The 11,212-nt window shown below is 67.6% G+C and overlaps 1 protein-coding gene across 1 annotated transcript; it reads left to right on the top strand.

Annotated features, from left to right (window-relative positions):
• Nucleotides 1-300: 300 nt before the first annotated feature.
• On the top strand, nucleotides 301-10,558 carry CDHR2 (cadherin related family member 2). The gene is made up of 30 exons (XM_019506056.1): nucleotides 301-364; nucleotides 475-614; nucleotides 818-871; nucleotides 1,126-1,215; nucleotides 1,508-1,597; nucleotides 2,004-2,129; nucleotides 2,215-2,358; nucleotides 2,555-2,630; nucleotides 2,883-2,989; nucleotides 3,073-3,303; nucleotides 4,044-4,199; nucleotides 4,616-4,783; nucleotides 4,990-5,051; nucleotides 5,158-5,401; nucleotides 6,257-6,496; nucleotides 6,613-6,682; nucleotides 6,775-7,395; nucleotides 7,642-7,713; nucleotides 8,056-8,105; nucleotides 8,192-8,343; nucleotides 8,526-8,628; nucleotides 8,714-8,802; nucleotides 8,937-9,020; nucleotides 9,190-9,267; nucleotides 9,346-9,406; nucleotides 9,520-9,644; nucleotides 9,736-9,849; nucleotides 9,932-10,003; nucleotides 10,123-10,183; nucleotides 10,296-10,558. Exons 1-30 carry the CDS (start codon nucleotides 328-330, stop codon nucleotides 10,461-10,463), a joined length of 3,885 nt encoding a protein of 1,294 aa, XP_019361601.1. The 5' UTR covers nucleotides 301-327; the 3' UTR covers nucleotides 10,464-10,558.
• Nucleotides 10,559-11,212: the final 654 nt, after the last annotated feature.

The following is an 11,212-nucleotide window of genomic DNA, read 5'->3' as shown; positions in this document are numbered from 1 at the left end:
CCCATGCGTCAGCAGGGCCTTTGGCAGGATGGCCTGGCGCCTGCTGCTGCTGCTGCTGCTCCCCTGGCTCGTGGCAGCAGGTAAGGGGCTCGTGCAGCTAGCAGGGAGGGGCGCTCCAGGAGCTGGGGGGACACCCCCTGGACGTGCCCCAGGCAGTGCCAGGCTGATGGCCGAGGCCCGGGCCCCCATGGAAGCCCTGCCCCATGCGTGGGCACAGCTCGGAGCCAGGCGCTGCCTGGGGTGGGAGGGCGGGGCGGGGCCCCTGGCAGCCAACGCTCTGCAAACGCCTCCATTGCAGTGTCAAGCAACACGGCCCCCATCTTCAACATGACGTTGGTAGACGTGCCCGAGGACCTGCCCCGAGGTGAGTGTGTGGGGACAGCACCCCGTCTGCTCCCCGTTCATGGCTGCATCCCGGGCCTGCCCCTGCCCCTGGCTCTGGCGCTGACCCTGCCCCTGCCCCTGCGCCCACAGGAGCCGTGGCCTTCGTGCTGACGGCCTACGACACTGACGGGGACCCGCTGCACTTTGGCCTGGAAGGTGCAGATGCCTTCTACTTCAGCGTGAACTCGAGCACGGGCAGCGTGACGCTGGTCGCCTCGCTGGACCGCGAGGTAGGCGCCAGGGCCAGGGCCAGGGCCAGGGGCCGGCTCGGGGGCAGGCTGAGGCCAACCCTCTGCCTTGAGGGGCAGCCATGGCCGCTCACCTGCTGCCCAGCACTGCCGCATCCCCATGCAGACAGCGGGGCCAGCTGCATGGTGCTGGGGGGGTCAGAGCTGGTGACCCCCAGCTGCCCCCATTTTGCATTTCCCTCCAGACCAAGCCGCGGCTCAGCCTCAACGTCTTGGTGTCCGATGGGAAAAACCAAATGGTGAGTGCGGGTCCCAAGGGGGGTCTGGGGCACACGGGGTCATCGTGGCCCCGGCACAGAGCAGGGGACGGGGGGTGGGCAGCTTCCCTCCCGCCCCCTGGGAGCTGCCAGGCAGGGGCAGCGCCTGCCACTCCCGGTAGCCAGGCAGGGGGTCCGTGCTGTGCCTGGAGCCTTGGCCCCGGTCCCCCGCGCAGATCCGGGTGCCAGGCCTGGCCCCTGGCCCCTGGCCCTGAGCTGGCACTCTGCTCCCACAGGTCACCAAGAGGCTCACAGTGATCGTGGAGGACAGGAACGACAACCGGCCCCTGTTCCAGAACGAGCCCTACACGGCTAACGTCCCCGAGGTGCCCACGCCGCGCCCTGCTCCCCCCCGAGGCCCTGCACCCTCGCTGCTTTCCGGGGCCAGACCGAGGTGTCTGGGCCCCGAGTGAGATCCCAGGATGTGCAGGGCCTGGCGCTGCCCCCGGGCCAGAGGCAAGGCCCTGAGGCCTGGCTGAAAGAGCCCAGCAGCTCGGGCAGCAGCCGTCTCACGTGCCTGGGCCGGCTGCAGGGGTCTCCGAGCTTGCCCAAAGCCCTGCCAGCATCCCAGAGGCCCCCAGAGCTGCCCGCCCCCCCCAACACCAGCTTCTCTTCCAGAACGTGCCCAACGGCACCACCATCATCAACGTCCTCGCCACGGACAAGGACAGCGGCCCTGCCTCCCACGTGTCCTACCAGATCGTGGAGGTGAGTGCCCGCAAGAGTGGGCGTTCCCCGCTGAAGGGAACTGCCGTGAGGGCATCCACCTGCACGGGCAGCAGCAGGGCATAGGCAGCTGCTCCCACCCCCTGGGGCTGGGCCAGGCTCACACGGCAAGACCCCTCGTTGTCCCTACGCTGTGCCCAAGCCAGGCACGATGGGGCAGCTTTCCCCCTGCCCGCCGCACATGCCAGGTCCCCCTGCCCCTGGTAGGATGGATGGATGGATGCTGGGGGTGCTGGCACGGCAGGGAAGGGGGCTGAAGTGGACAGGGGCAGGGCTCAGGGGGGTCCCAGGCTTGCCCTGTCCTGGGACGTGGGGTCAGCTCTGCCCCGCTCCCCGGCTGCAGCCCCAGGGCTCTCTGTGCAGACGGGCATATGCGCTGTATCCCCAGGTGACCCCGAACGATGCCAAGAACCACGACCTCTTCCGCGTGCTGGGGAACGGGACCGTCCTGCTCAACGGGTCGCTGAACTACACGCAGCAGAGCACCTACTACCTCATCCGGATCAACGCCACGGTGCGGCCGGGGCCGGTGGGCATGGGGCTCAGGGCGGGGCTGGGAGCCGGCCCGCGCGGCTCTGACGGGCAGGCGTCTCTGGCAGGACGGCGGGGGCCAGCTGTATGGGAAGCCGGTGTACCAGACTACCAGCACCTCGGTGTCCGTCAACGTCCTCGACCAGCCTGACCTGGACCCCCAGTTCCTGAACGAGCCCTATGTGGGATCGGTGCCCGAGAACTGCCCGCTGGTACGTGGCGCCTGCGCTGTGCTTCGCCCGCTGCCTGGGCCCTGCGTGGAGGGAGAGGGGGCCTGGCCCCATGCCCTGTACAGACCCAGGCCCTGAGAGCTGGGACCACCGCCCGGGCAGCCTGCGGGACCGAGGGGTGCCAGTGGATGGGGGTATATAGGGTGGGGACCTGGCCTCACCGTGCGCCTTGTTCCAGGGCACCTCGGTGCTGACAGTTTCCGCCATGGACCGGGACACGGGCGTCAACGACGTCATCCTCTACAGCCTCACCAGTGAGCGGGGGGCCACGCTGCCCCTACACCCGGCCAGGGGGGGCGTAGAGCTGCTTGGGTCTGGGCATTGCCCCGGGGTGCTCGTAGGGGAGAGGGAGCTGCCTGGGGGCGTGAGCTTGCAGCCAGTGCTGCGCTGCCGCCTGCTTTCTCACCAGGGATGAGGAGCCCAAGCCAGGACCCTAGAGGCCAGGCTTCTCCCCTCCCTTGCTGGCCCCAGCCTCCTGCCCCTCATCTCTCGGCCCCTCACCCTAGATACCAGCCTGCCCTTTGCCATCAACGACACCACGGGCACCATCACGGTGACGGGTGCCCTGGACCGCGAGAGCCTGCCCAGCGATGAGTTGCTGCTGGAAGTGCTGGTAAGTAGAGGGAGCCCGTGGCAGCCCCTCCAGGCTCCCACCAGCCCCCCAGCCCCTGACCAGCCTGTGCCACCCATGCCCAGGCACATGAGAGGAACCTGGACATCCACAACCAGTCGGCGCAAGCCCAGGCCACGGTGACCGTGCGTGTGACTGACGTCAACGACAACCGGCCCCAGTTCTACCGCTGCGTCCTGCCCCGCTGTGACTTCACCGGGCCCCCCCAGCACCACTTCAAGGGGCACATTGCCGAGCACGCCTCCGCCCGCCTGCCCGTCGCCAACCTCAGCATCGTGGCCCGAGATCCCGACAAGGTAACGCTGGCTTGGTCCTTCTTCTGTTGGAGCAGGGAGGCCGTGGGAGAGATGCCAAGGAAGGGGGGCCTCCATCACTGGCGGTGTCGAGGAGAGGCTGGATGGGCCCTGGGGGGACGATCTGGGCACCGCGAAGCCTGGGCTCTGCTGTGGCGCGCCCCAGGCATCTGGGCTCTGCTGCCGCCTCTGCCCGTCTGCTTCACGTCGGGGGGTTTTAATCCTCCCACAGAGGCGCTGGTGCTGGCTGCAGCCCAGACTGGGGATGGGACCGGGCTGTGCCAATGCTCGAGGGCGCAACCCTGCAGGGTCCTTGCTGGAGGGTCTTGCCCCTGCGCTCAGGCTCAGCCCCACGCTGGACTGGGATAGGAGGGATTTTCTCCCCTGCTCAGACTGGTCTGCACTGGGGGGTTTTGCCTGGGCCTGGGCTCTCTGCAGCGTCCAGGACCCGCTTTGCAGCAGCAGGACAGTGGCAGCTGCAGCCCCCCTGCTTTCCTGGGGGCAGGGGCGGGGGTCAGGGCTGATGGTGTTTTACGTGGCGTTTAGAGGATGGTTTGTCTGCGCTGGTTTGGACAGGGCTGGTCCTGCCTCCAGCAGCTCCCTGCTAGCCCTGCCTCTCTGGGATTCCCTGGAGCAGGGAGTGGGGAGCTGCAGGTCAGGAGTGAGGGGCAGCCGGCACTGTGCTGGGCGCAGCTGCGTCCCGCTCAGGCGTGTGGGCACTGACCCTGCCCCTCTCCCGTCAGGGCTCCAACGGCACCTTCGAGCTGTCCCTGCAGGGCCCGGATGCAGCCGCCTTCTTGGTGCTGCCCTCGCGGGTCACGGGCGAGGGCGAGGTGCAGCTCCTGGTGCAGAACCCGGTCTTGGTGGATTACGAACGGCTTCATGTGATGACCGTGGAGGTGAGAGCCCGGTGCCGGGGCCAGCACCCCTGCTGCTGCTGCTGCTGCTGCTGCTGCTGCTGCCTGCCTGCCTGGCCCAGCCTGGGCAGCAGGATGTGCCCTGGCCCCTCGCAGCCCCTGCTGGGTGCCGTAGTGACGACACTGCGGGGGCATCACCCAGGGACGGGGATGGGACTTCTCCCAGCACCCTGGAGTGATCCTTACTGGACATGCCAGCCAGGCCCCCGCAATGCCAGGGCCAGGCGGCCAGAGCTGCAGGGCTCTTAGGAGCAATCCCTGTCCCTGACTGGGAAGAAATCCGTGCTGGGCAGGAGCTGGCCTGGGGCTGGCAGGGTGGGAGCAGCCCGGGAGCCCCCACGGTCTTTGCCCCTGGTTGGGATGGAGGGGGGGCATGCAATCCCTGTCCCACCCTGCAGATCATTGCCAACGACACGAGGAACCCGACAAACTGCTGCTCCATGGCCACAGTGACCATCCAGCTGGAGGACACCAACGACCACAGCCCCACGTTCAACCAGAGTGTGTACAAGCTGTATGTGGTGGAGAACAGCCCGGCTGGCACCGTCATCTCCCGCGGCATCACGGTGAGGGGCTGGCCTGGCCCCGGGGTCGCCCCGGCTGCCTCGGCCCAGACGGGCTCTGCTGGGAGCTTCCCCATGGCACGTCTCCCCTGAGCCCTAGGTGGGGCCGGCGCTCGGGGGTCCCTTTGCTGTCCCGGGCTAGTGGATAAACCCGGCCCAGGCTGTTCCGGGCTAGTGGATAAACCCAATGTCTCTCGGGGCCACTGCAGGCCAGTGATCCAGACACCAATGCCTTCGGCAACATCTCCTACCAGCTGCTGCCTGAGAGCATGTACGTATCCCTCCCCCAGCCTCCCTGCCTGCCCCAGGGGCCAGGCCATTGCGGGGTCGGGGACAGCCACAGAGAAGGATTTGACGTGAGTCTGTCGCTGCCGCAGCCGGGACATCTTTGCGGTGAACGCCATGAGCGGGGAGGTGCTGGTGCGGAACGGGAGCCTGCTGGACCGCGAGATGCGGGCTGTGTACTACGCCACGCTGCAGGCCACGGACGGTGCCCACCTGACAGGCTCCACCCTGCTGGAGATCGCCCTGGAGGACGACAACGACAACGACCCTGTCGTCACCGGCACCTACAAGATCTTCGTAGTCGAGGACCAGGAGGACGTTTCCGTGCAGATCCAGGTGAAACGCGCCACGGCGGGCTCCGCCTGCAGGGGTGGCCCTAGGGGCTCCCAGTGCCCGTTCTCCTGCTCCAGGTCCCTCCTTTGGGCCCCTCCTCTTGCCTGCCACATCTACATGCCAGAAGCGAGTGAATTTGTGAGGCTGCCTCCAGATCCCTGGAGTTTGGCTACCAGTTCCCAGCCTTGCCCGTTGTTAAGCTGCCCAGGGCTGCCACTGGGTCCCAGGCCCTCGGTGGGCTCTACTGGGGCCTGAGCCCCTTACAGCATGGAGCATCTCCGAAGCACCCCTGGGACCCCTAACTCCGGTCACTGTGTTCAGGCCTCGGCCCCTCCTTCCAGAGCACCAGCCCTACCAGCCTCCGAGTCCCAGACCGCCGCCTTTTCCCACAGGCCACTCCAGGCCCTTGCTCTTGCCCATCGCAACCAGGGCACCTGCCCCTCCAGGCTCTTCTCCAGCACTCGCCCCTGCCCCAAGCTCCAGGCCACAGCCTGGGTGGCACAGGGCAGGCTCCAAGCCCCCAGCTCAAGACAGCAGCAAGCATCCTTGGGCAGGGGGGTTGGGAAGCAGGGTCTTCCCCAGGGCTGCTGTGTTTTCTGCCTTGCGGTACCTGCTTACTGGCTCCTAGAGTAGCCCCAACCCTCGAGCACGGCCAGGCTGGGCCATCCTCTGGTGCCCATGTCCCGCATGGGTCCGCTCATGACACATCCCACCACCCCCAGGCAGGGGCTCACGGGAGCTCAGGCTGGCAGGACCCTCTCAGCAAAGCAACTCCTGGGAGAAAGGGTCCTGGCCCCCCTCACTGGCACTGGGGGGCCCCGGTCCTGCACCCTGACCCCTGCAACTGCTTGCCCCCAGGCCTACGACAACGACGAACCAGGCACCAACAACAGCCGCCTGCGCTTCACGCTGGAGCCAGGGCCTTTCAGCGCCAACTTCACCATTGACCCAGACACGGGACTGCTGCATAGCCTTGGGCCCCTGGACCGCGAGGCCCTGAACGAGACGTGGCGCGGGCAGATGGGCGTGACGGTGCGTGTCCAGGACAGCGGCCAGCCCCCACGCAGCACCCTTGTCAACGTCACCGTCACTGTGGAGGTGAGCCGAGGCTGGGTACGGGCGGGCAGGCATGGGGTAAAGTCTCCCCGGCCCACGGGCACCCATTGCCCTCGCCCAGCAGCCCTGAGTCGCACCCTCCCGCTTTCTCCCTGCAGGACGTGAACGACAACGCGCCCGTCTTCATCGGGCTGCCCTACAGGTTTGAGGTGCAAGAACACCCGGCAGGTAGGGCACCACGTGGGGGGCTGGCTCCCTGCCTGGAGGGGGCTGCGCAGTGGCCGTGACCCACTGATCCCTCTCTTGCCCCCTGGCTGCAGGGAATTATGTGGGTAGCGTGGAGGCCGTGGACGCCGACCAGACGGATGTGAACCACCGCATCTCCTTCCTCTTCGAGAGCGGGAGTGGGTCCAGCAACTTCCTTCTGCGCTCCCACCGCCTGGGCCCTGGGCACTACCAGGGCTTGCTCTCGCTGGACCCGGACGTGCCACTGGACTACGAGCAGCTGTCGCCACCGGTTTTCAACCTCACGGTGCAGGCTCAGAACGCAGCCACGGATGACGCGCTCGCCGTGGTCAGCACCGTGGTGCAGGTGTTCATTATAGACGTCAACAACAAGCCCCCGACCATCCAGCCCTCCCCGCTGCCCGACGCCCGTGTGGCCGAGAACAGCACCAGGCCCCAGCCGGAGCTGCTGACCACAGTGCAGGCCTCGGACCCAGACACCAACCACACGCTGAGCTTCCAGGAGCTGGGCCTGAGCTGCTACAAGGGGGGAGCACCCGTGGGCTCTGTGTGCCACGGCTGGTTCCACCTTGCACCCAACGGCTCCGTCTTTGCCAACTGCTCCAAGATCGACTACGAGGCCTGTGACCTGGCACGGCTCACCCTGCGTGTCCACGACAACTCCACCGAGTTCGGCAGTGCCTACAGCCAGAACGGTAGGGCATGGCTCCCAGCAGGAGATGCTACCTGGGGGGTCAGGGGGCAGGAGCACCAGCTGGGGGGGTCCAGGCTGCTCAGCAGGGAGCACTGCAGGGCAGGGGGAGAGGGGCGTGCAGACCGAGGGAAGGGCGGGCAGGATCCCTGTCCTGGGTACCGGGGGGATGCTGGGCAGTGGAGGCAGCTGGTGCCAGGCGGGCGAGGCCGTGCTCTGATCAGAGCTTCTGCTTTGGGACCCGCGGCAGAGACCCTGAGAATCATCATTGAGGATGCAAACGACAACAGCCCTGAGTTCCTGCCCATTAAGGACACTTTTGGTGAGGCCACAGGCGTGTGTGCATGCATTCGTGCGTGCATGTGCGCGTGCATGGGCAGTGACCACTGCCACAGCTGCTGCTGCTGGGAGCCCAGCCCTGCTCCTGGCTTACCCGGACTCTGTGCTTGGGGTGGGGGGACCTGGCAGCGCTGGGTTCAGGGCTCCCCAAGGGGAGAGGGGTGTATTCGGTGCCCCACTCCCTGGGCAGCACTGCCGTGGGCACAGAGCCCAGTCTGCCATCCTCACTTCGGGCCCCAGACCTGGGTTAATGGATGCAGGAAGCCCCAGGGGCTGCAGCTGCCAGTGTGACCCAGCATCCGTCTGTCTGTCTCCTCCCTCGTAGTCGTCATCCCCGACCTCTCCCCTGTGGATCTGCAGGTGGCCGTGGTCAAGGTAAGGCCCCTGGGCTGTGTGGCATGCATAGGGGCTGCCGCTCCCAGAGCGGGGGCACGCAGTGACATCTCTGCTCCCCACCATAGGCCAGGGACATGGACACGGGGCCGAGGGGTGTCATCACCTTCACCATCCTCCGCGTCGTCTTCATCCAGGAAGGGGGCCTCGAACGCCCCTTAGAGAACCTCTTCAAGGTGGCGACCACGGCCAAGGATGGCACCTACGTCGGCAGCATCCAGTGAGCCCCGGGGGCCTGGCCCTGCCGGGCACCAGACTCGTGGGCGGGGGCTGGGTGGGTCTCTGCGGGGTCCAGACCTGGGCACCCCGGCAGGGAATCGGGGCATGTGTGGAGCTAGGGCCCCAGGGCTTGGCACTGGCATGGGGGGCAGGCAGAGCTGCTGACCCCTGCCACCCCCCCAGGGTTGCCAGCAACCTCGACGGGTCGCTGAAGGGCCAGTACCGGGTGACGGTGGAGGCCATCGATGGCGCGATGCCGGTGCTGAGCACGCAGGCCGTGCTGGATGTGAGTCCCCCCACGGCCCCCAGCTGGCCTGGCCCCAGCCTGCTGCAGGGGTGCCTGGCTCAGCCACTGCCCCCCTCTCCCCCAGATTTTCACCGTGGACCAGAGCTACCGGATCCGGCTGCAGTTCAGGAGAACTGTGGATGAAGTGCAAACCAACTCCGAACAGATCAAGATGTAAGGGGCCCCGGCAGCACTGGGGGGAGGGCATGGCTCCTGCTAGCTGGGCATGGGTGTGGGCCCACGCCACCCTGTGCCAGACCACGGGGCTTCGGCACAGCTGACCTGCCAGGCTCCCTTCCTCCCTGCAGCGCCCTTACGGCCGCGACGAAGACGACGGTCTACGTGGCAGCCATCCGGGCTCTGGAGGCTGCCCCAGCGTCCAGATCTGCCAGGTGAGCCCAGCCTACGAGGACGCAGAGAGCTCGCTGGAGCTGCCAGCTGGGCAGTGCCCACCCCACGGACTTGGCTACAGCAGCCCTGAGCTTGCCAGGGCCTGGGGCAGGGGCCGCGGCTGAGCAGTGTCTCTACCCCTTGCTCACCCAAGCCCTCTCGTGCCTGCAGGGCTGCAGCGCAGTCTGTGATGGAGGCGTACTTCATCTACAGCAATGGGACAGCCCTGGACTTTCACCAGTTCAGCACGTGAGTGGGGGGCACCAGGGAGGGGGCTGCGGCGCGCGGGGCCCTTGCCACGGGCTCACGGTCGCGTGTCTCCGACAGCATCGTCCAGAGTGACCCGCAGGCCCTGACAGAGCTGGTGCAGCTCGGCCTCGCCGTCATCGTGAGTGTGGCCGAGGGGGTGGGCGTGGGGGTGCAGGGCCGGCCTTGCCCTGCTGGACACTGGCAGGAGGCACTGGGTGTCCGTGGGCACCGCATGACCGCGCCGTGTCCAAGGACCCCGGGGAGACAGTGCAGACGGACAAGCAGAAGGAGCTGATCGGCGTCATCGCGGGGCTGGCCGGAGCCCTGGCCCTGCTCATCCTCATCATGGCCGTGGTGCTCGTCAGCTCCAGCCGGAGGTACAGGGGCGCCACCTCACCCCTGCCCCTGCCCCCGCCCCTGCCCCGCGCCACCCCCACCCCCGTCACGCCTGCCTCTCCGGCCATGCAGCCACCGGCGGAAGCTGACCGCGCTGAAGGCCTTGCAGACGGCGACGACGCTGGCCCCCGACACAGTGCAGCAGGGCCCGGCCATCCCCGGGACCAACAAGTACAATGCGGAGCGGTGAGTGCGGGCACCCGGTGGGGGTGAGAACGTGCCCTGGTGGGGGGCGCTGCGCTCTGCCCTCACGCTCCCTCCTGCGCAGGGCCAACCCGGTGCTCAACCTTGCGCTCAGCCTGGACGAGGATGATCGGGACTCCTCGCTGGACAGCACCAGGTGAGTGTCGCCTGTGAGAGCCCCCCACTCCCGTGGCCTGCCCACCCCCAGGGGCCACGGGACCTTCCGGCCCCAGGCGTTTGTCCCCTGCCCCGCGTCACCGGCAGCGCCCCTTGCAGTGTGAACTCGCTGGATGAAAACGCAGTGGACGTGGCGGAGGAGGGCGGCGCCATGCCCAGGGTGAGTGACCGCCTGGGGGTGCAGCAGGCTGGGGGGCACTGCCCGTGCCCCAGGGCTGGGCTGCAGGGCAGTGCCCACTCCCTAAGATCCCCCTGGCTCTCTCCCCCAGCAGGGCAGGGTGGGGGCATCGGCACACACGGACAGTGGCAAGGAGCCCCTGGCCGCCGCACTATGGGGCCACCACGCGCACCCCTCTACAGGGATGGCACAGCCGCCCGGGGCACCCAGTCCGGCGGTCGTGGGAATCAGCAACCCCAGCCTGGACACCACGGACTTGTGAGGGCACCGGACAAACAGGAGCAGGACTTGCCTGGAGCCGGCAGCCCCTGCACCCCACAATAAACCTGCCGGCTTGAGGCTGGGGCCAGGACCCCCGCGTGGCTCGTGGTGCGTGCGGCGGGGCTGTCCCCCTGCCCCGTTTGTCTGTCTGTCCGCCCAGCAGAGGCGAAGGAGGCCCAGGCGCAGCTCTGCAGAAGGTTTTTATTACCCAACATCCAAGGTCACAAGTTTTACCCCCCAAAAAATAACAGAGAAGGAAAAAGTCAGTGGCAAAGTGTTGGCAGCTGCTGCCTGCCCTGCGTGTGACGGGCCCACAGGGACAGCGCATCCCCCGGCCACGGTGCCGCGCTTTTCACCCTGGCCGCACCAGGCAAGGCACTCTGGGCCGGCCGGCACCCAGCGCCGCGGTGGCAGAGGCAGCTCCCAGCTGCCTGGCAGCATGGGGTCAGGGTGCAGGCGTGTGGGCAGCCACCACCTTCCCCACCCTGGACGCGGTGGGACCTGGGGTCTGTGCCAGCACCAGCGCCCAAGGGGCTGATGCTGCTCCAGTCCCAGCTGAGCCCCGGCAAAGAGAGGCGGTCAGGGAAGGAAGAAACGGAGTTAGGGCCAGGCCCTTGGGCCCACCCCACAAGGTTCGAACCCCTAGGAATAACCCGCCCCCCCACCCCCCTTGAAAAACCCAACATGTAAAAAGTGGCTGCACCAGACACCCCCGTGCAGAGCTGCCATCGCTGCAGAGATGAGCCTGTG

This window comes from Gavialis gangeticus, unplaced genomic scaffold (genome assembly GCF_001723915.1).
Source record: "Gavialis gangeticus isolate Ggan-Ray unplaced genomic scaffold, GavGan_comp1, whole genome shotgun sequence".
In the NCBI taxonomy this organism is placed as follows: domain Eukaryota; kingdom Metazoa; phylum Chordata; order Crocodylia; family Gavialidae; genus Gavialis; species Gavialis gangeticus.
This window is presented reverse-complemented; position numbering and strand designations above follow the sequence as displayed.